General features: G+C 41.1%; 2 protein-coding genes and 1 long non-coding RNA gene across 3 annotated transcripts; all 3 read right to left on the reverse strand.

The window, feature by feature from the left end:
- Positions 1–776: 776 nt before the first annotated feature.
- LOC124276246 (monocarboxylate transporter 14-like) lies at positions 777–4,924 on the reverse strand. Its single transcript, XM_046711913.1, has 6 exons — positions 4,804–4,924; positions 3,755–3,870; positions 2,797–2,863; positions 2,467–2,556; positions 1,507–1,641; positions 777–949 (listed from the first exon to the last, which is right to left on the reverse strand). The coding sequence occupies exons 1-6, from the start codon at positions 4,922–4,924 to the stop codon at positions 777–779; spliced, it is 702 nt and encodes a 233-aa protein (XP_046567869.1).
- Positions 4,925–11,794: 6,870 nt separating this feature from the next.
- On the reverse strand, positions 11,795–12,850 carry LOC124276244. The gene is made up of 2 exons (XR_006898459.1): positions 12,192–12,850; positions 11,795–12,001 (listed from the first exon to the last, which is right to left on the reverse strand). It is a non-coding gene; the product is annotated as an uncharacterized LOC124276244 (long non-coding RNA).
- A 9-nt stretch (positions 12,851–12,859) lies between these two features.
- Positions 12,860–15,723, reverse strand: LOC124276247 (monocarboxylate transporter 14-like; the record flags this gene model as incomplete). The annotated part of the gene is made up of 4 exons (XM_046711914.1): positions 15,525–15,723; positions 14,772–14,915; positions 13,759–13,905; positions 12,860–13,089 (listed from the first exon to the last, which is right to left on the reverse strand). Coding segments are annotated over exons 1-4 (720 nt in total), but the record flags the coding sequence as incomplete, so codon positions are not given.
- Between the last annotated feature and the right edge of the window lie 7,704 nt (positions 15,724–23,427).

Consider the following 23,427-nt stretch of genomic DNA (forward strand, 5'->3'; position numbering starts at 1 on the left):
ATTTATGCAAATGAATTAATAAAGGGACGTTATTAACAAAAGTGTCAAGGCAAACTTTCAAATGCAAATCTTAGGTATTATGGCCAACGCTACATGGCATACTATGGCACCATTTGATGTGGCCCATCATTATATAGTCATGGTGTTTCGGTTGTTTCGACACAGTGTCTGTAATTCAGGACACATTATGTACAAGTGTAGAATATCGTGTTCTGAGCCAGTGGGTGACGTGTGCTGGATTACCACCGCTTTGTACATCTGACATACTTTCACCTACATGACGATGCCTATTGACCATGCCTACTGCAACTTGCATACCAGTTTGGTTGTGATGCAAACATTGACCCAAAACACCAACGATCGGATCCTGGCACCAATATTCGTGCACGATGAAATCACAGTCATGTTTCTCTGTAGAAATAATCACATGCACATAAATATTGCATCATTTCAAGTAGGAGTATGATCTACTTTCTAGTGCCAATTTCTAATTTTGATACACGGCATTTGATTAGAACAACTGAGGCACATTAACTGTGCTTTGACCGTAATCGTTAACTGCCAGATTGCTTTTCTTTCGTTGAACTGATTCACAAACTGTTATTTGATTAACATAAAACAACACTACCAGGTTTACTATTAAGGGTAAGCCATTTTACCCTGTATTTTGAGTGAGTGAATTAACACTTTGAACATAGGATCCAAATTGTTGGGTTTTATAGCATATACACTTAGGGCACGTAAACGCTGAGCATATGCATGAGAACTTCAGTTGCCTATTTCAGTGGTTCCAGACATTCTTCATCTTTTGATGGTGATCCTTCCGTGGTTTTCGCTGTATAATGTCGTACAAGAGGCTCGCATAGCAACTGTGCTGCGGCAAGCAAAGATGTCGCACCAAGGTACTGGAAACAGGGTAGATAGGATCCGGTCAAATCACGTAATGCACCTGAAACACACACACCTGTCTACTACAAAAAATGAAGACATGACTTGTTCAACACGGTCTAATAATGACATGATGTGATGTTCATGTAGATTGCACACACAAGTACATTATATTTTGTTAGGAATGCGTTTGGCTTCCCGCCGCTTTTCAGATTAATTCATTTACATCCGGCAGTGTCAACTTCGTGTAAGAAGAAACCTAGAAGTATTGGATGTTTACTGCATTTATGAAACCAACAGCCGTGGAAATGGAGCTAACGAAGCCAGAGAAATAAGCAGTAAGACTCTCAGATACGAAACCACGATCATAGGTGTCCTACTTTGTACAGCGGATTGCGGCGCCTTGTTAGAATTGTCCTTTGGATTGCTACATGCTTATTGGACATGACAAGGTTTGATATTATGGGTTTCCACTGTCCGACAATGGATGTAGACTAGAAATAGTCAAAATGAAATGATAAGAAGGTAATTTGTAAGGTCTGTTACCTAAAATTGGATGGGTCAATGCAACTGAAAATCCTTGGAATAACGCTGTAAATCCTAGAGTCTTTCCCATACAGTCGACCCCCATGAAATCCACTATTACTAATGGAAGAAGGCACGGGAAGGCACATCCGAAGACGCCAACCACTACACAGTAGGCTACAAGAAGAGGATATGTGGTGTAGAACATTATAAACTGTGATGCCACTCCTACGATCAAAAGGCCAAAGCCATGATTTGACAGACACGGAGATATCCAAGATCAGCTACAAAACCATAAAACAGTCGACAAAAGAAGTCCAGAATTCCAGAGATGAGCAGCAGAAACGCTGCATCAGACTGACTGTATCCCATTTCCTTCATCTGTGCCGGGAGGTAGGTTTGAACGTGTCTCACAACGACACCGAACTGACAAAATACCATAATGAGAAGAAACATTGGATTCTTAAATAAAGAAAAGTCAAAAACTTTGAAAACCTTCCCAATATTTCTCGCGATTGATGATTTTGGGTCGTCGACACGTATTTCCTTCGAAACTGCATCCAAAAGTGTGGGTGTGATTATTGGGAAACTCACGAGGTCTGAGTTACTTGTGTATACCAGTTTGTCAGACTCTGAATCAGACTGCTTTATGATCCTTTTTAGAACCTTCGGAGTATGCTCTTTTCCTGAAGGAACCGTCGCTTTGGGGATCAAGGACTCCATTGCAGGTGTCATTTACAACAACGTTACAACTCCTGACACTTCCATTGTGAATGTTCTCTGTGTGTTTTGTGTGTCTATGGTCAGACCAAGTAGCATCTTCATTCCTGATGACCTTTCTTACTTCAGAACCACCACTGTCCACTGTATCTTCCTGCATGCGTTCGGGTTTCACTCTTCTTTCATAGAAGTGAAGAGGTCGAAATAGGGATGCCCCTACCCATATATTCATAGTTAGACCAGTGTATATGAGTGTTGTTCCCCGAACGCCATATTCATCAAGCAGATATTGAGAAAATATTGGGAATACACTTGCTAAACTCATCGCTGAACTTGCAGCTGTTGTAGCCAGGCCTCGTCTTTTCTTGAAGTATTTTCCAATCAGCACTAAAGCTGGTGCATGTATCATTGAATTCCCCATTCCTGAAACAGAAGAATAGGTGTTCTCATTGTTTACTTGTACAGATTGTGGTATGGTATATATTGTGTAGGTGACGATATAATATTGGAACACACACACACTGTCACCTTATGCTATCCGATGGATCTGTTAGAGTTTAGTTCGTAAAGATGCAAAATCAAGATTAGGACGTGATTCAAGTCCTCATTTCATGGAGTTTCCAAGAACTGTCTAGTCTCCTAAGACCTATAGGCGTACAGTACCTTGGAGTTTGGCAAACGCTATCATTGTGCACTGCCCGTCCATCTGGGAGCCTTTCGAGAACACCATCTATGCAGTTATCAGAGGACCTATTTTAAAGGAACTGTTTTTCCTTTCCTACTATTTAGTGGACACAAGACTTGCATAAGCACATACCTAAAAGAACACTGTGAACACATATGATGACCATTATGTTGGGCGCGAAGGTGGCTGAGAGAATAGCTAACACTATGAGGAGTCCGCCCAACATGACTGTCTTCCTCGTCCCGAGAAACTCCAACACAACGTGCATAGTAACCAGTGCTAGAAGAGTAAAGCCACCACTGAACATAAACATATCTATATAATATAATCACACGGGTTATTAGAAGAACCTTCAGCCAAATTACAATTCAGTGTAAGGTACCAGGAACAGGCTATAGCTGTGCATCCGTTTATTTCATAACATTTATACATTCGCAAATGTTATAGGTGATCTTGCGTTCTGAAGATAGAGACATAATCACACATTTGATGACTTACATAGATATATCATGACAGGCAGTTGAACCTGAGATTTCCAAATATCAATCACGCCCTTCCTTTTACAAATACGTTGTATCTGCATGTTGAATCACAGGATACATTACCTCGTCAGAAATACACACTTATTCCTCATTTGCACTTCTTTGGTGCAATTTAATATCAACCCGGTTGATATAGGTTCATCATGAAGGACACACGGGATAGATTGTCTTATGCATTCCGTAAGTAGAACGGTGTAAGTACGTATACACAAGTGAAAACAGAGAGTAGAAACATAATTTGACAAGTAGGCGTCACGTAAATATTTAGCAGCATTTTTGGTCAGTAGTCAGTAGTGGCATTAATTTGTAGACGCATTAATCTCAAGATTAAACTGTTTTTAGATTAGTTACGATTGGTCTGCTTACACATTAGGCTGAAGGACATCGCTCTCACCCCAAGGATTAGGGTTGTCTTTGTTGTAGATGCACCAAACATCTCAAGGTATTCCACAAAGAACAGTGCCATGGATCGGTTGTATCCACCCATTAGCATAGCATTCAGGAAACATCCTGAAACAGATATTTTACGAATGTGTCATACAACCACTGGATTGTCTGGTTTGTTTACAGACAACATCGTACAGCTGTGAGGTGAGGTGAGGTGAAATTGAGTTAATATTGTTAACACTTTGAGTTTACAATAGGTATTGACGTTATAAGAATATTGTTGAAAGAAAGGGGTAAACGAGAGAATGATTGAAACTGAGTTCGTCAGTCAGTGGCTGAACTAGTGAGTATAGCGATAAAGCAAGACACCACACTAGTCTGTATTTGGGTTGTTACAGAATTTGGTGTAAAAGCACGTCTCTGACATCGATGCAGGATAACCTGACATATCATATCTGTTAGCAAGTAGGAATAACCCATTCAGGTGAGGTGAGATGAGGTGAAGTTGGGTTTTACGTCGTGCTTGAGAATATTTCGCTCATATGACGACGTGCATGCGTGTGTATGTGTGTGTGTATGTGCGGCTGCTTGTACTAGCCCAGACTGAGATACCATGCTGCAGTGAAGCATGAATACCCCACTCAGACACAGTATTCTGACTCCGAGCCGACCAGTCCTTGTTGTACCCATTAATGCCGAGCGCCAGGCAGGGACCAACAAGTACCATATTTTAACGTCTTTTGGTATGACGCGGTCGCGGATCTAACCACTACACCACAGAGGCGGTCTCGTACAGCTGTAATACTGCTTAAACAAATATATACTCATGATATAGTCACAATTGTACAACCGACTTTGCTTGTAGCAGAGATTTTCTGTGGATGTGGTAAGGGTCATGTCGCTTCTATTTGTATGAGGATGGGCAATGTTTTGAGGAAATACGCTCGACTGTCGAGAAACATATTATATCCTAAACTCAAAACAAATGTGCAGCACCGGAAATTTAATATAGGATTATGTTCGAGCTCTATACACTTACAACCAATGTATACGTACCTCCCAGTATCGCCCAAGCCCATCCTCTGTCTATAGGCAGTAAGTTGTTATCCTCATCTGGATGATGTGTTTCTGAGTTCCCAACCTTCCCGTTGTGGTCACCCTCTTTACCTTTACTCATTGCTATAACTTCAGGAAGACTGTGTGTACCAAGCCACCTGTCGAGACTCTAAGCAGTCCCTGTCATAGTAAGGTCAGAGACATCCCGGGTGACCTACTGCTGTTATCGGGCTGGACGTGTCGGTGGTGTGTCCTGTCTCATGTCGCAAAGTAGATTTGTGTCAATACCGACAGGTGCTTTCATGTCATCTGTGTCCGAACACGGGTTTCTTTCGTTCACATTGGTTTACACACGTATTTATGTGTGTGCTTTGTTTGCGTGCATGCACAAAGCATGCGTGTTCTTGCGTGCGTGCATGCGTGTGTGTGTGTGAAGCAATGTAATGGATCAGAGGCAACGTGGCTGGGCAAAATCATATTTTTCATAGATATCATATTTTTCAGGGCACCCGTGAAGAGCCGCTTCCTCCTGGTGGGTGCTGGGTGACGCAAAGCGCTCTTCAATCCCCGTGTGGCCCCGGGGGCATAGTGGTCCACAGCACCCCATCGCTGGTCTTTAGACCGAATTGGGCACCCCGTTTGCCGTGGATTGCGCCCATGTGTCGGAGGAGGACGGGAGTCTGGTGGTTGAGGGCACTGCTTTCAGGAATAGCATTCCTTTGCCCAAAACACCACTTCGCCCTTTACTTCACTTAGACGGGTGGTAGAATGGGCCCGGTCCTATCAATAGGCTGGTCATCATGTCAAGCCCTGTGTATGATTTTTTACATCGCTTGACTTATTACTTAACTTATTGAATGATCTTTGTTCAAAAAGTTTCAGATAGTATTTGAGATATGTACCTAGGGCTTATACACAGAAGGTGGTGGCTCATGGGTCAATCTGGTGGATCTATATCTGCTGGAGTATAACATTCCTGTATCCCTTAGGTGTTAGTTTGCTGGATTACCTGGCTGATGAAACTTCGCAATCAAGGCGTAATTGAAGCCAAACGATTTACATTTCGCAAAGAAGACCGTGTGTTTCCATCAAATACTTATCTTTTGACATCAGACACAACAGTACTGCAAAGTTCTATCAAGGTAGGTTGTTTTCCCATGCCTGTGGACCTCTTCATCCCCCGACCTACTCGTTGGTTCAAATGTCAGAAATTCGGACATGGTCAAACTTCATGCAAAGGTAAAACCACTTGCTTCAGATGTGGTGGGATTGACCATGATGGTAACACATGCGCTCAGCCATTAAAATGCCCCAACTGTCAAGGTGATCACATGTGATCTTCAACTGACAGCAATGAGTACACCCTTGTACAGACGATCAAATGCGAACAAAAGATAAGTTACTTTGATGCGAGGAAACAAGCAAAGTCAGTTGCTTCCGTTATTATTACCGGACAGTCTAATGCTTCTGTTGCTAAAACTGTTAAAGTTATTCAAACAACATCAGTACACTGTCAGACAGATCTGTCATGGACAAATGGAGATGCACCAAAGCGATTTTCTGATATTGCAAAAAGAGCTACAATTTCTAAATCAACTGCGACAGCATCAACATCAACATCATCTGATAAAGCCTCAAAGACTACAGCTAGAAATGATGTTGAAATTCCTAAAAAGAAAAATCAAACTGACAGAGTGTCAAAGGCACTAAAAGATCCCGTGCAACAATACAATAAGTATGGGTTGCTTGGGGATATGGATACGGATGTATCCGCCCATGTGAACATTAACGACCATACCAGTGATCACTCTCCCAAAAGAACGGAAGAGCACTGTCACCAGTTACTGGCCCTTAAATGAGAAATACAACCTGAAATTCAGTGGAATTGCATGGTCCTACGGACTAATTTCAATGCTTTACAGCTCTTAGTGCAAGAATTTACACCGTCAGCAATCTGTCTACAGGAGACATATTTAAAACATACTGATACTTTTGACCTACGTCATTTCAATGCAGATCACTATTTTTCACCTCCGGGTGTCAGGGCAACTGGAGGGTCTTCCATCCTTGTTACACAGACTGTTATCCACAGCCCTGTTACACTCAGAACTAATCTCCACGCTGTTGCAGTGCGGCTCACGTTGCACGTTGCTTTTACAATATGCCCTCTATATGTCCCACTGTCTTCAACTGGCTGATCTACAAGTTCTTTATGATGAACGTCCTAAACCCTGTATTATTATGGGTGATCTAAATGGCCACAACCCACTCTGGGGGGTTCAACTACATACACCAGAGGTAAATCACTGGAGAACTTTATTTCAAATAATGATTTATGCATTTATTATGACGGTTAAAATACTTATTTACATCCTGGCACAGGAACATATTCGGCCTTTGATATGTCAATTACAGGCCTAAACCTCCTGAATGAATTTGAATGGTCAGTCCACGACGACCTCTGTGGTAGTGACCATTTCCCAACACTACTAAGACCTTTAACCCCATCTGATGTTTCCCCATCATCAAGATGGAACTTTAAAAATGCTAACTGGCCTTTATATGAAACGCCGTGTGTTGACAAGCTTAAACCTGAACTTTTTAATAATGTTCCTGATGCTATAAAAGTTTTTTTCTGATTAACTGAATATCATTGCTGTCGAGTGAATACCAAGGTCCTCTGCAATTCCACATATTCGAAAACCATGGTTCAACGATAAATGCAAACAAGGAACGGAAAAAGACAGAGCACTTTTTCCGTCGACACCCCATGGTGCATAATTTGAATAAATTTAAGATTTTAAATGCTACAGCACGGCGTACTTTTAAACAAAGTAAGCGCCAGTCTTGGCAAAATTATGTATCAAACATTAATTTGCGTACGACAGTGTCTAAGGTATGGAATCTTATTACACCTACTTGGGTTGTTAGTCCAGACTTGAAGAGGTTATTATGCGACGATGTCGCATTGGCCATGCACGATATACTCACGGATACCTATTAAAGGGTGAGGATCCTCCGTTTTGTATCCATTGTGATGAAAGAATCACGGGCAAGCAAGTCCTGCTTGACTGTGTTGATTTTTCTATCACAGGGGATAAATATTTCAGTGTAATCTTGGGTTTTTAAAAGGAATATATCTAATTCTGATGTACATGGATATTCTTTATATAATTAGGTAGGATATATTTATTAACAGAGATTGATTATGATGTGCCCTTGACGGGGGATGAAGTACCGTAAAATTATTGTGCCCCCTGAGAGGGTATGTAAGTCCATGTCTTGCCAAGTATTTTTATATCTACCAGGTTTTAATTGTAGTATCTCTGTTATATTAATTTATGGCTAAATTGGTCGACAAATGCTGACAGCTGAAGGGATGATGTAAATCCAGCTAGGGGCCATGCAGGAAGCAAATGTACTGTAAGTCCCCATGGACCCTAGTATGGTGATTTACCTTCAGTTGTTGCCATTCTATAGGCCGTAATTACATTGTTTTAGATTTAATTACTAGTTTTAAATGGATATCTGTGATACACTAGTAGATTTACTGTTCTTCGTCAACAGGTTTTATTTTTAATTTTATTGATCTATAACATAAGTATTAATTGTTCTCGTCACGATATGGCTGAAATATTGCCGATGTGACGATAAATAATAACTCACTCAATCATATTTTCAGGAAAAAAACTAACAAAACAACAGAACGGTTTTAAGTGAATTTTACAGCTTCTGTTATTATGTTATACTACCGCTAAATTTGAAATAGAACATAGTTCTAAAGAAATGTCATTTTGTTTGCACTAATAACGCAGCTGTCTATTTTCGTGTGGACGGAAGGCTTTCCTTCGGGCGTGGGATGTGAATGCATCCTTCGGTACCTGACCAAGATCAGTGGCCATATCGCCAAAGAATTCTGATGATATACTAGTATTTCATATGGAAATTATGTTACCTTTTATCTCTTAATCTGTGTTGGCATAACATAGAATCAACGTAAAGGTATTTTTCTTGCTGACAATGCTTTGGTCGTTGTCAACTTAAATATTTGTTTCCAAGCTTGTGAAACAATTTTGCATGTATCAACACCTATTTCTGTGATTTACGCAAGTCCAGCTTCTCATCGCTAAATCCATCTTCAAAGACATCTGTGAAAAGTTGACAGCAACTTCGCCGTAATCTATCGATGTATCGGTAGATTGTGTGATGTCCGCCAACGATAATAGTGCATTACCGTAAAACATGTAAAATTGCGCATGGAATATCAGAGACCTGAATATTCCATGCGTTATTATATACCTCTGAATGACTTTAGTTTACCAATCGCAATCCAGTATTTGTCATGATAGAATTTAAGATTACCAATGGATATTTTGGAAAAAGGCACCAATATCATCACTTAATGTCTCTTTGGTATGGCATGGCTTCGGGAAGTGGTTTCCACGATTTGCTTTACAATTGAAGACTGGTATAAAAAATAGGTCACATTGGTGACTCAAGTGACAAATTGATCGTTTTCGTTTACAACATTACTTCAGTGAACTATTTGTGTGAAAATGTAACCGAGATTGTACTAGCAGTGGCAATTGTAGACCGAACGCGGGATGCATGATGGTTCATCTTACCTGACACATAAATGTTGTTTTCTCAATGGCTGAGCCAATCAATGTACCCCGCTTACAAGCGACATAAACAAACATAGAGGGTAGAACTCATGTCCCCCTCGTGATCAGTAAACAACTTATAGTGTCAGTGCAGTGACGGTTCATTCTAACCCGGACCTTCACAGGTAAGTACACACGGTAACGTCTGTTTAACACAATGGTCATTACGACCCTGTGAGTTGTAGATCAACTCGTTTCAACTAGTAAAGCTTTGTTAATAGTGTTCCCTGTTTTTAAATTACGTCATTGAAACACATTGTAATATACAGTTGTGGCATTCTAATTTGAATGTAACTATCTCGTTGGCAAATCGCCGCCTTGTGATAAAGTCGACTAGCCAGGTGACATGTAAGGGTATTGTCACGATATGACTGAGACATTGCCGATGTGACGTGAAATATCACGCACTCACAGACCCGTGAAGATCCGGGGTAGAATAGGTCTTCAGCAACCCATTCTTGTCATAAAAGGCAACTATGCTTGTCGTAAAAGGCGACTAACGGGATCGGGCGGTCAGGCTCGCTGACTTGGTTGACAAATGGCATCGGTTCCCAATTGCGCAGATCGGTGATCATGCTGTTGATCACTGGATTGTCTGGTCCAGACTCGATTATTTACAGACCGCCTCCATATAGCTGGAATATTGCAAAGTGTGGGTAAAACTAAACTCACTCACTCACTCACCGGGTGTACTTGTACAGAAGGCGGGGTATTCGGACTAAGGGAGGTCACTGTGTATGGATTCACTAGATGTCAGTTCTCTGATTAGTAATATCAGAGTGGTCATTAGTTTTCCTCCCCAACGTATTACTATTGTTCATCGCTTTTACACATGAGAAATTATCACATGTGTCCAGACATATCCACGAAGCAGTAGGAAGCCGTGCAGGTTAACAGTGTTCATTATTTAAAAAACGACGACAATGTTTGTGATCATGTTAACCTCCATACAGACATGGTCATAGAAACCTTTATCTTTTGCATTTTAGACAGTTAACCAATTGTCTTACCATATTTGTCCAAGCAAACTGATAACAATAGATCTAAGTTATTATAACCAACTCTTCATGTCAGGCTATTTATAGGGGCTGGATTTTGCGTCAGGTTACACCACATCCGCCAACACATCGCTGGACATTCAAAATGGCATTCGAATTCCCCTTGTACATGCACAATTCTGCCTAAAAGGCTTCGACGAAAATTGGCAAAAGTATCCGGCCAAACACTCCAGTGATTGACGTCATTCGCATCGATGTTCTCATTTGGGACATGATTCCACCAATCCGGTCGGCGAGCCTCTTTCCTTTCTGTCGGATATCTCCATTTTGATTTTATAAAAATAACAACCCAACGTTTAGGACACTTGATTGGAGAACTTTGAGGATCTACGTGCATAGACATGTACACATTGTTTGCTGGGTTGAATGGTTATTCGGAGAGCGGAAGGTCGTGGGTTCGATCCCCGACCGAGTCATACCAAAACACTTTAAAATATGGTACTTGTTGGTCCCTGCCTGGCGCTCGGCATTAATGGGTAAAACAAGGACTGGTCGGCTCGGAGTCAATATAATGTGTCTGAGTTGGTATTCATGCTTCACTGCAGCATGGTATCTCAGTGGGCTAGCACTATAATACCAGCTTCAGTCTGGGCTAGTACACGCAGCCGCACATACACATACACACGCATGCACGTCGTCATATGGGAGAAATATTCTCAAGCACGACGTAAAACCCAATTTCACCTCACCTCACCTGAATGGTTATTCCTACTTGCTAACAGATATGATATGTCAGGTTATCCTGCATCGATGTCAGAGACGTGCTTTTACACCACAAATTCTGTAACAACCCAAATACAGACTAGTGTGGTGTCTTGCTTTATCGCTATACTCACTACTTCAGCCACTGACTGACGAACACAGTTTTAATCATTCTGTATATACTGACTGCCTCCGTGGTGTAGTGGTTAGAGCATCTGCCCGGAGAGCGGAAGGTCGCGGGTTCGATCCCCGGCCGCGTCATACCAAAACACGTTAAAATATGGTACTTGTTGGTCCCTGCCTGGCGCTCAGCATTAATGGGTACAACAAGGACTGGTCGGCTCGGAGTCAGTATAATGTGTCTGAGTGGGGTATTCATGCTTCACTGCGGCATGGTATCTCAGTGGGCTAGCACTATAAAACCAGCTTCAGTCTGGGCTAGTACAAGCAGCCGCACATACACATACACACGCATGCACGTCGTCATATGAGCGAAATATTCTCAAGCACGACGTAAAGCCCAATTTCACCTCACCTCACCTCGAAGTATTGATACATACACTATAAAACTTTCTAATGCACATTTATGACAGCATTTGGTTCATTTCAGTGGTATTGTCGACTCATCGTTCTCTGTTCGTGGATGACTCTTTCTTCTGGATTCATATCGTCTCACTACGGGTTCACACAGCAACAGTCCTGCAGCAAAGAACGCAGTTGATCCCAGATAGTGAAAACAAGCTACGTATGATCCACTCAAGTCACGTATACTTCCTGAAAAATATAACGAGACAAAGGTAATTATTTTCCGACATAACATACAAAAAAGACAAATATTTGCATTTTATTTCATTTTTAGACACACAACTTCGTATTTCTGTAATCGTACTATCGACCAATTGCATTAGTAAAACAGAAAAAATCCTTTAGACATTTTAAGGAATGTCGTCACAATTTCATATACCTGTGATGGGGTGTGTTAATGAAATAGCAAATCCCTGGAACAAAGCTGTAAATCCAATAGTCTTTGCCATGTAGTCGACTCCCATGAAAATCAACCACCATCACTGGTATTAGGCACTGATATGCACTTCCGAAGATGCCAATCACCACACAGTAGGTCACAATTAATGGATATGTTGTGTAATAAATTATAAATTGAGATGACAGCCCCGAGACCAAGAGACCAATGGCCATTATCTGACTGACACGAAGATATTTCAGATCAGCTAAAATCCGTATAAAATCCTGCTGATAAAGTCGAGAATTCTGAGATCAGCAAAAGAAATGCTGCCTCAGATTGACTGTATCCCATTTCATTTAACCGTGCAGGAAGATACGTTGAAACCTGTTTCACAGGTACCGCAAAATGACAAAAAGCAACGATAAGCAGAAACAATGGCTTTTGAACAGAGTAAAGTCAAATGCTTTTAAGATTTTTTTCACATTCTTCAAGCATGCAGATGTTCGTTTGGGTCCGTCCCCAGGTTTTAAAGTATCCGTTTCCCATTGTCGATTAGGCTGCACTGTACCGTCATCAGGACGACTTTCAAATTCCACTTGGTCTTTTGTTGGGAGTAGCTTGATGTCACTCATTTCAACCATATTGGATTTCTTTCTATAAAATTCTAAAGGACGAAAAAGGGCTGCTCCTACCCACATGTTCATTGTGAGGCCAGCAAATATAAGCAAAGTTCCACGGAGGCCATATTCGTCCAGGAGATATTGTGAAAAAATCGGGAACAGTCCTGATGCACAGCTAATTGCAGTACTTGCGGTGGTGGTAGCGAGACCTCTGCGTTTCTTGAAGTATTTGCCCACCAGGACTATAGCAGGTGCGTGTATCATTGAATGACCAATACCTGCAATACATGAAAGAGAATCTGTTTAACATATTTAGGATTAACACAATGATATAAGTAAATTAATCATAAAAATATATTAACGCTACTGCCTAAACGTTCATTCCCCTTACACGCGTTGAGAACGCGTGTAACACGCATGTTTAATAGTTGTGCTGCGCGTTTGAGTCCCGTGTCACACGCGTGTGCAACGAGACACACACGCGTGTACAAACGGTGTGTGCCACGGGGCCAAGCTTCATGTGAGTTTGACGAATAGCGTCAGTGTTGCATGATTAAATGTGCATGAATTTGATATGGGAACTTTGCCGGAAGTGGTAGGGGGATGAACTACGGGATGGTTCAGTTGGTACTTGTTTTGATTGTGTATTTTTTAAGTTAATTAATTCAAAATAATGGGATTTTAAATAATGAAATTCCTATACACGACAATAGAGTTTTGTAAAGAAATTATTCATTGTGTTAATACACTTGTCTAATGTCTTAACACAGGAGCTGACTTTGATGCTATATGGTGCGAGCTCAGTATTACACATGAATGTCGTTGTCATCCGACGGCACGGAGCTCTGATGAACGTGTACAAATGTATAGGAAATATCCAGCATGCTGCAGATTGCCGTCTACCACGTCTTTAACTAATTCTTTTAAATACCGACTTAGATATTTACCTGCAAGAACACTATGAACACATATGATGACTTCAATATTGGGAGCAAAGGTGGCTGAGAGTATGGCTGACGCACTGAGAAATCCTCCCAACATGACTGTCTTCCTTGTCCCCAGAAACTCCAGAAGAACGTGCATCGTAACCAGGGCTAGAAGTATAAAGTCATCAGACATGTGACCATTGAAGATAGTTGGTTGCTTTCTTGTTTAACGCCGCATCCAGCAATATTCATCCTATATGGTGGCGGTCTGTAAATACTTAGTATTCGAGTCTGTACCAGACAATCCAGAGATCAACATCATGAGCATTCATCTACGAAACGGGGCGGTAGGGTAGCCTAGTGGTTAAAGCTTTTGCTCGTGACGCCGAAGACCCGGGTTCGATTCCCCACATGGGTACAATGTGTGAAGCCCATTTCTGGTGTCTCCCGCCGTGATATTGCTGGAATATTGCTAAATCGGCGTAAAACTAACCTCAGTCAGTCAGTCATCTACGAAACTGGGATACGATGACAAGCGTACTGATTATGTACTGGTTCAACTTTCAGATGTGTGTCTTTAGCCCAGTGTTTAAAACATGTCATGGTGTCTAATGATTGATGACATTTGAGAGATCCTGTTATATCTGTTCCCCACATAGGTACAATGGTGTCCCCGCCGTGATATTGCTGGAATATTGCTAAAACCATACTCACTCACTCACCGTTATATCTGACGTTCTTGTTGGTGCAATAAAACTATCTGATACTCAAATTGGGACACTACCGTTTTATAGGCATAGCATGTCAATTATGACGAGTGAATAAATGAGAATGAGATGGTGGGTGGTGGACGGAAGGAGTGAGTGGGTAAAGGAGTTTGTGGGTGAGTATCATCAAATGCAGCCATACTTCAACATATGGATTCTGCGAATTGGCACACGTTTACCCTTGTCACAAGCAAACCAGGGCACATTTGTAACTCATTGTGAACTGGTGTACTGTGAACCTCAAAACTTATGCACGGATTTACTTACACATCATACTCTTTGTCATTGCCTTCACTCCCATTATGAGGGTCGTGGTGGTTGAGGACGCACCAAACATATCCAGGTACTCCACAAAGAACAAAGCCATAGACTTGTTGTACCCTGCCATCAGCATTGCATTCAGAAAGCAACCTGAAATAGAATGTTACGGAAATCTTGTTTTAATCGTTACATTATTTGTTCTCAGATGTCATAAAAAACATCCCTAACTTTTAACATACCGGAATAATTTTATACATATATATGTCCATCGCAAATCAGTTGTTGGGACGGAATTTGTCTGCTTGTTTTGCTATCGTGGACGTCAATATAGCTTTTCATCACAGTCAGTTTACATCAGTAAACGAAATCTTATGATGAAATGGTAGTACTTACACATATTTTCACACATATATTATTCACATCTCATTTGTTTGATAAGCATTTAGAAGTTGGTAGGGTAATACCAGACACTTGATATGGATGTGCAACTTCTTTATTATTTACACACTGTGCAACTTGTATTACATTTATTTACACACTGTGCAACTTCTTTATTATTTACCCAGTCAATAATAAAGAGGTTGCACATCCATATCAAGTTTCTAGTATTATTGACATCTCTATTGATAGGGACAGGATACTCTGGAAATGTATATTTATGTGACTGCATTGTTCTTTTCTGAGATCACAATCTCACAATCTGTGAATACAGCTGTAAAGGATCGGTATAGTATATTGTGTGAACAGTACGAGTCATACCTCCAAGTATAGCCCAGGCCCATCCACGGTCTATGGGCAGTCCAGCATTACCATCTTCGCCCTTATCTTCTTGGAGCTGTCCTTCAACATGATGTTCTACTTCATCATGCTTCATCTCAACGTTGACAGCAGGTGTCGTTACGATATTTGTGTTCCCCTTTGCATCTGCAATGCCTTCACTGTCTCCAGCCGATGACATGTTCCTTGCGTTTACTCACAATAACCGCGTTTGGCCTCCTTCAGCTTTGGATAGTTTGGGCAATCGGTACAATGTCTATCTTCTTTTCTGAAACGTTCCATTTTATTCTTGAGGCTCTAACATAAAAGTTATAGTTATTATCGTTACTGTTATGAAAATACTTGAGTGAATGCTCGGGCCCCAATGTGTATAACAACGTGTATACGATAGTATAATTTCAAGGACAAATATTTTCGGGTAAAACTGAAGAGCAATAAAATCACACCAAACGAAAAATACTAACATTCTTTGATAATATTTTGAATGAAAGTGAGTGAGTGAGTATGGTTTTACGCCGCTTTTAGCAAAATTCCAGCAATATCACAGCGGGAACACCAGAAATGGGCTTCACACATTGTGGCCATGTGGGGATTCGAACCCCGGGACTTCGGCGTGACGAGCGGACGCTTAACCACTAGGCTACCCCACCGCCCCTTTGAATGAAAGACACAGTGATATACGAATATGAAAGTCATCTGAGTACCTAATGAATTAATGCGAAACAATTAGCTAATATGTGTGTCAATATGTTGACGATACCGAGGATTGTGTCATACCTGAATATATGAACGTTTCACTCCTATCTCATGCCTCAGAGTGTGGGAGGGAGAGAGAGAGATGACCTCATATGACATGTTGCTGGAACGTGGTGGGTTCACTTCAGGCCTGTAACCTAGAATGAGAATGCGCAGGTCTCGTCTTATCTTCGGTTGTCATGACTCACAAGTTCTGTTCACAAGATCTGATCTGAGAACACCGCGGTTGCTCGTGTAGCCACAACTCTATATATTTTGGTCAACACTTAATGTTAAGTACGTATTCACTTAATAAATGGGATATTCGACTGGTTGGACGCATTATTTATAGATTGTGATGTCATTTTGGCACGATTTCCCACCTCTTACTAATTTAGAAAAGGACAATAGACACTTTTTTAAAGATATTTGTGATATACCTCCAGGACAAATTTAAGATGGTCGCATCAGGTTACGTTTAAACAGAGAACAATTTATTTAAAGTTTTCGGAATGGCCATCCACTTTTCTGCTCTGATGCACACTCAGAGTGGGTTAAAACGAACCTTGCCATTTCTAATGTCAGGTTCGCTATATACGTCTTGTTAACGTGACACCTAACATGAAGAGCCGGATCGTGACGTTTTTAAACAGATAATAATAATATTGTGTTTCGATTAACACTAAAACGAATGACATTTTCGTTTCGTGTCATTTCTGTTTACAGCGTATCAATAGCGCATTTACGTTGAATTTCGACAAACTGTGGACAATTATGAATGAGATGACATCAGGTGTTTACGAAAAGGGTCCTGATCTCCCCACGCCCGCCATGCACAAAATTTGATTAGCAGGTAATCATTTATTACCTGACGCCGCATAGCAGTATTCCTGCCATGTGACGGCGATTTGTAAACAACCAGACAATCAACTGATCGAGGGAACAGAAAATCGACACGATAGTGCATTTACTGATTTTATAAAACTTATGCAAACGATTTGTAAATAATTACGTCCTTGTATAAGTGCAGGGGTTATAGGGAAAAATATCATTTATATTTATTTCACAACACAGTGCTGGCATGTTGAACTTTTAACTACGCAATCATCCAAATTCAAATGCACATAAAATTATAAGCCAAAACCTACTATCCAAGGAGATGTCTTCATGTTTTAACAGGAAATTCAATTTTAACTTGCATTTGAAACGCATTATTTTCCTCCAATAATGGAAACAGTCACTATAATTATAAACAAAAGCGAAACAATATGCAAACGTAAATTTGAGGGGTGTCCTCTCACTTAGCCAGATTCTGTCCAAAAAGGTCTCTCACATAGCCAGAGTGGGATCTGGCTGACTAGGGTTGGTGTTTTGATAACACTTAGTCCACATGAGCCATATAGTCTTATCCTAAATTAGTGAGACGAGTGAATTTGTATTAAAGTGGGATATATTGATATGATATTATTTCAATTTTTTTTCATATGTGTGTTTGACAAAGACTTGTAATTTCAGTGCACTCGTTTATAAATTTAACAGGCATATAGTAAGACACAGAATTGCTATGCATATGTTTATAATTATACCATGGTACTTCAAGAGTCTAACTGAAGACATGTGAGAGGACGTACGACGTACGAAACCTGGTGTTTGGGGATTATTTTCCAAAATCAATGTTAATATTTTTCGACTGTTTTGATTTTGGTGTGTACTTTCTTTTATAGGTCAGTTTAGTATTATACTTAGTTTCCTAAACAAAAACGGCTTACAAGTCTGAAGGTTAGTGAGTTGTGTTTGACAAGGCCTTTAACAGCAGTCCAGTCACGACGAGTCGCCTTCACGTTAGATACCAACTCAACTACATGTACCACGAGGCATTTTACATGTGACACATGCATACATATCACGCATAAAGTCATAGCCATGGTAAACGACATGGGGTATGTAGCAGGTATTTGTTATGTTAATGATGTGTACACGTGAGATAATTACACAAATAAACGAGACTTACCTGTAAGGTGAAGTTTGATAGTAATTCCATCAACCACCTTCCTGACTTAGGGGTTACGTGAGAGGCGCTCATGCGTACTAATCAGTCTTGAGCGGCAAAAATGTTTGCATCAATCACCTGGGCTTGGGTGGGCGGGCAAGTAACTCCTAAGTCAGGAAGATGGTTCATGGAATTACTATCAAACTTCAGCTAATTGTCTCTTTGCACACTGCCTTGTGTGGCCGTTTAAGTCCAACAAACATCTGGGGCTCATTACCCCTAATGGCTGGGGTCCTGTCTAAATATGCACGAATATTTTCCACAATGCATAATCTATTATCCTCAGGGCAACTCGAAAAAACTAGCTCTCCTACATGGTAACTACGTCTAGAATATGTCTTTCAGTGGCATTTAGAAGTTGTACATTGATGTCCAAGATATTTTTATGGATTAAACTTCTTTTTAATTTCTCTCACGACGTTTCGAGACCATTCCAGGTCCCTTCATCAGGTGACCTGGAATGGTCCGGAAACGTCGTGAGAAATTAAAAGAAGTTTAATACGTCTAGATTGTTTCAACAAATCGCCTATTCTAATAACTAAATGGTTACTTCTGAATTCTACATTCTCCACATGTAGTAAATGCACAGTTTGAACTCGCTGTCAGAGAGTAAGCACAAAAAGGTTGTTTAAGGTATGTCATGTGATTTTCATAGTTCTTCATTGAACACAACACTTCCTCAACATCCCACATGACGGAATGTCTTGGCAGTGAGGGTCTTAAATGAAACACGCCTTTCATAAAACGTTTTACGAAATGATGTTGTCCTAACGGCCTGTCGTCTATGGTGACAATGGATGATCAAGCTGACCTTGCCGTACACAAGCCACTATATCCTCGGCCACTGTGAAACATTTCGCTGAAAAATTCCAACACTTGATTCACAGGTGGTAAAAGGGGATTAACTTCCCGTTGGTTACAAAAACAAATCTATTTTTTGTGATAACACCAATACTGCTTTTGAGTGTTTTTACGCCAGGATGCGAGTAGTATGGTTGTAACCTTTTCCGAAAATTCTCTTGATTGGAAAGATTCCCGAACAATCTGAAGAGTGTCAGTTTGAGTTTTCTTCTCAGAGGATGAAGATATTGTGCTTCTGTTGGCAGATGTAACAGTCGATTCCTGTCTGGTAGGATCCGAGGATAGTCTGCTGTGAGTTTGAGGAGTTAGGTGAACCACACTTGGGTTGGCCACAGAGGGGCTATCAACGTAACATCTGCTCCGTCTTGTTCTGTTTTCTTTACCGCGGGATTATACTGAAAGGTGGAAAACAATAATTACTATGGGTCTTCCAATTAACACTGAAACAGTCTACTGCTGTTGCCCCAGGATCAGGTCGCCATGGGACATAATTTTTAAGCTTGTAATGGACCCGGGATGCCAGAGGTCACGATGTAAATCTGGATACCTTCGTTTAATTGCATTAAACACCTCGTCAGCCAGTGACAATTCCTTGTCCCGCCAATTAGTGTCACGTGACTCGCGGTCAGCTAGGGTATTCTGGGCACCTGGCAAAAAAGGCAGAAACCCAGAGATTTCTGTCGATGCACCAGTCCCATAATGATCTAACTTCCTCATAGCAGTCTAATTAGCTACCGCCTTGTTTATTCACATATGCCACAGCTGTAATGTTGTCAGTTAACACGCTTACCTGTTGATGATTACGCAAGGAACAGAAACTTTGAACAGCAAGCTTGGCAGCTCGGATTTCAAGACAGTTTATGTGTCTGTTGCTCCTCTGCTGACCAGCCTCCTCCAGTTGTTTGCCCTTCGCACGCCCCTCCGCATCCGGTGATTGACGCATCGAAAGATAACTCTATCTCTGGGTCAGGGGTATAAAGGGGTTTTGGAAGCTTCCCTATGTTGTTTATCCACCAATTAAATTCAGGAATAAACACAGAAGGCATGTCATCTCTAGCATCAAAATTCCCTTTGTGTATGCCTAAAAGTCTATTCTTCTAAATTTCCATGCGTTTATAGTGTAACCTAGCAAACGCCATTCCAGGTTCCAAGGTAACCAACGTACCAATAAGTGATGCTAGTTCACGAATGGTCACAGTTTTCTTTGTGAGCATTTCTCTACATAGTGTCCTGATTTACACGTCTTCTCCTCCATGAGACTGACAGTCATGGACCTAGAATCCAGAACATATCCCAAATATGTTATCACTTGTTTAGGGACTAATTGTGATTTCTCAGGGTGGATGGTGAAGCCAAGGGAATCAAACAGTTTTGTGGTAGCTTTGACATGAGCTTGACACTGTGATTTAGAGTATACTGTCATCTAAATATCCTGATATTGTGTGCCCTTCTTTATGAAGTTCTGACAAGACCACTTTAACTATCATCGTGAATATACGAGGAGCGGAACTAAGTCCATTTGGCAGGCACGTGAACTGATAAAGGACGCCATTCCAAAAGAATTTCACGAATTTGCTGGAACTTTTATGTAGCGGTATGGTGCAATAAGCGTCCTTTAAATCGACACTAGCGAAAAAACAATTTGGTTTCATTAAGTTAATGACTGACTGAATGGTATCCATTTTTAACTTGATCTTGTCCACCTGTTTGTTCAGTACAGTGAGATCTAATATAATCAGAATACCACCCTGTCTTTTGTCCCTACACAAAATGTTTGACACAAACTGATCAACACAGGACTCAGTCGTTACGATGATACCTCTTCTGAGCATGTCCCTGATTTTATTACTGATATCCAATTGTTCACTTTTGCTAAAATTCAGCCCTTTTGGTGGTCGGGATTGGCAAGGTTTGTGTTCAAATCCAAGTTTATAACCTTCACTGACAGTGTCTAATATGTACTGGTCAGAAGTAATTGCTTCCCATTCGGTTAAACACAAGCTTGTGCCATCCGCCATGGACATATCAACAGTGTGAATAAAATTGAAATTGTTGTTTCTCACCTCGTCATTCTTGTCCTGAGAGCAGTCTAAAACTTGCTCTGATGATGTTGATAACCTCTCTTTTTCTTGAATGGAGGTCGCTGGCTTTGGGGTACAAAACGATCCGGTTCACCGTATCGCTGGTGTCGCCGATTCTTGTAGTGAGGATGTTTCCCACCCCATTGTGGTTTCCATGACGACGGACTTCGTGTCCGTGAGTTTCCCAGCCAGGATTTTTGCTTCCGACAGTTCTTTTGTCTGTTTTCCCAGGTCCTCCCCAAACAACAGATCTGTGACTGGGTTTGCGTGGTCACACATATGTTTGTAAGTCACACTTAAGTCCTGGCGGAATTTGTCCTTTCTATGGTTTGTCAGCTGTGCAAAGGCACCAGTCATAAGCTTTAATGAATCTGATGCCTTTTTGGCCAAACTTTTCACACTGACATTGTTGGTCTTGTCTTTCGAAGCTGCCATAACTTCATTTGTCAGTTCTAACGACGGACAAAATGCCTTTGACAGAAGCCCTTGAAGTTTTTGTAGTTTGACGTCATTGGACCGTGTTTGTGGTTTGACTACACGCCACATTGGCGTATTCACTTTGGGAACTGTCAGACTAGGGCAGTTTTGGCTTTCCGATACTTGTCTCCCGTGGCTTTCAGGGTGTTTAATTTGGTTCCGCTGTAAGCCCTTCATTATTGCTGTAGCCAAGACCCCATTCACTTTGGATCCAAACTTGTCATCTGATTTGAAAAAATCACCCAGTTCTGCAATAACATTTTGCAACGGCACCATCACTCTCTTCGTCCCCGTCACTTGTGCCAATTTCCCCCATTTATGTCGAGGTAAGGATCTCGATCCACACAGTCATCTGACTCGCTGTCTGATTTTACCCTGTTTTCCTCTCGACTCCGCCGTTTACCAAAATCCCTGATATCGCTAGCTTTCCGCTTGAGTGAGCTGCTCCTCTGCGGGTCACGACTGGATCCCTCCTCCTGATCGTCTCGCACTACTTGGCTTGGAGTAGGCACTGCGGCCCCTGTTCTCTCCATTTTGGTAAGTTTTTCTGCCAAGGATTTAAGTGTTTGTGCCTGTTGCTGCTGCGCAGCTAGGACTTTGGCAAGAATGGTATTAGCGTCAGGAGAGGAACTTGTGCGTAGAATCTCCTCGCCTACCTCATGTTCCACAGTGTCCCCTTCTGACGCCACCTTGGCCTGTGGCGCTCGGAGACAGTTCGGTCGAGTGTGACTTCTGATAAAACAGTGGCTATCTGTGGCAGGATCACGAAAAGGAATGGTTAATCCAAACATACTATTACTCACTCATCCAAGCACTTCCGTATGAAGAATCCAAAGCAAGTACGAATCGCGAAAAAATGAAAAAACACGTCAAGACATAACTATATGGAACAAGTTTTATGGATAACAACTTCGTTATTTCGTGAGTGCGACGTTTCGATACAGATTCTTGTACCGTTGTCAAGCAAGAGTGACAACGGTACAAGAATCTGTATCGAAACGTCGCACTCACGAAGTAAATAAGTTGTTTTCCATAAAAACGTGTTCCATATTGTACGTCTCAACTTCTAAAATGCCACTCAAACAAGTTAAGACATAACTAAGAACACATTCGCTACTGACTAGTACGCATGCGCACCTCTCACGTGACCCCTAAGGAAGGATGGTGAAATCGAAATAGTCGGGATGTGTAAGTTGAATATATCCAACCTGCGAAAACAAATTTAAACACCATTCACGCTAACATATACGTAACTAAATGGTAGCTAAACTATTGTCTAGGGGTTACAAAACCCTAGGTAGCGATCTTGGAAAGAATGGCATTGATATTACCGTTATGTTGGTATTTCCATTCCAACAGAGATCATATAATAGATTATATGGTCTCTGATTCCAACAAGACGGAGTAAAAGGCACCAAGAGCCAAACTTCGTGGTCTGCTTCATAAGATAGGAAAGAAATAGACAAACATGCATGGTGCACCCATGAGTGTCAATTTTTTTTTCTATAAATCATGTGCACTAATTCAGCAAATTCCCGGGGATGTTGTAAAACTTTAAAACTGATTTCTCATCTCCCAGTTGATAGTTGTTGATAGTTGACAGTTGTTAACTTTCAAAGTATAGATAAACCAAACACATGTACACGTGTATCATTTTATGGAAACGTCAGGGAAATCTAGG

This window comes from Haliotis rubra, unplaced genomic scaffold (assembly GCF_003918875.1).
Source record: "Haliotis rubra isolate DU_JTF1 unplaced genomic scaffold, ASM391887v1 Scf2070, whole genome shotgun sequence".
NCBI lineage: Eukaryota > Metazoa > Mollusca > Gastropoda > Lepetellida > Haliotidae > Haliotis > Haliotis rubra.

What these genes read in the sequence shown, in the direction of transcription:
- LOC124276246 (XM_046711913.1), bottom strand. Translation starts at nt 4,924, where the DNA reads ATGAGTAAAGGTAAAGAGGGTGACCACAACGGGAAGGTTGGGAACTCA. An exon ending in GGCTTGGGCGATACTGGGAG is followed by an intron (nt 3,871 to 4,803) that starts GTACGTATACAT and finishes TATCTGTTTCAG; the next exon opens with GATGTTTCCTGAATGCTATG. An exon ending in AGCGTTTGCCAAACTCCAAG is followed by an intron (nt 2,557 to 2,796) that starts GTACTGTACGCC and finishes CTTCTGTTTCAG; the next exon opens with GAATGGGGAATTCAATGATA.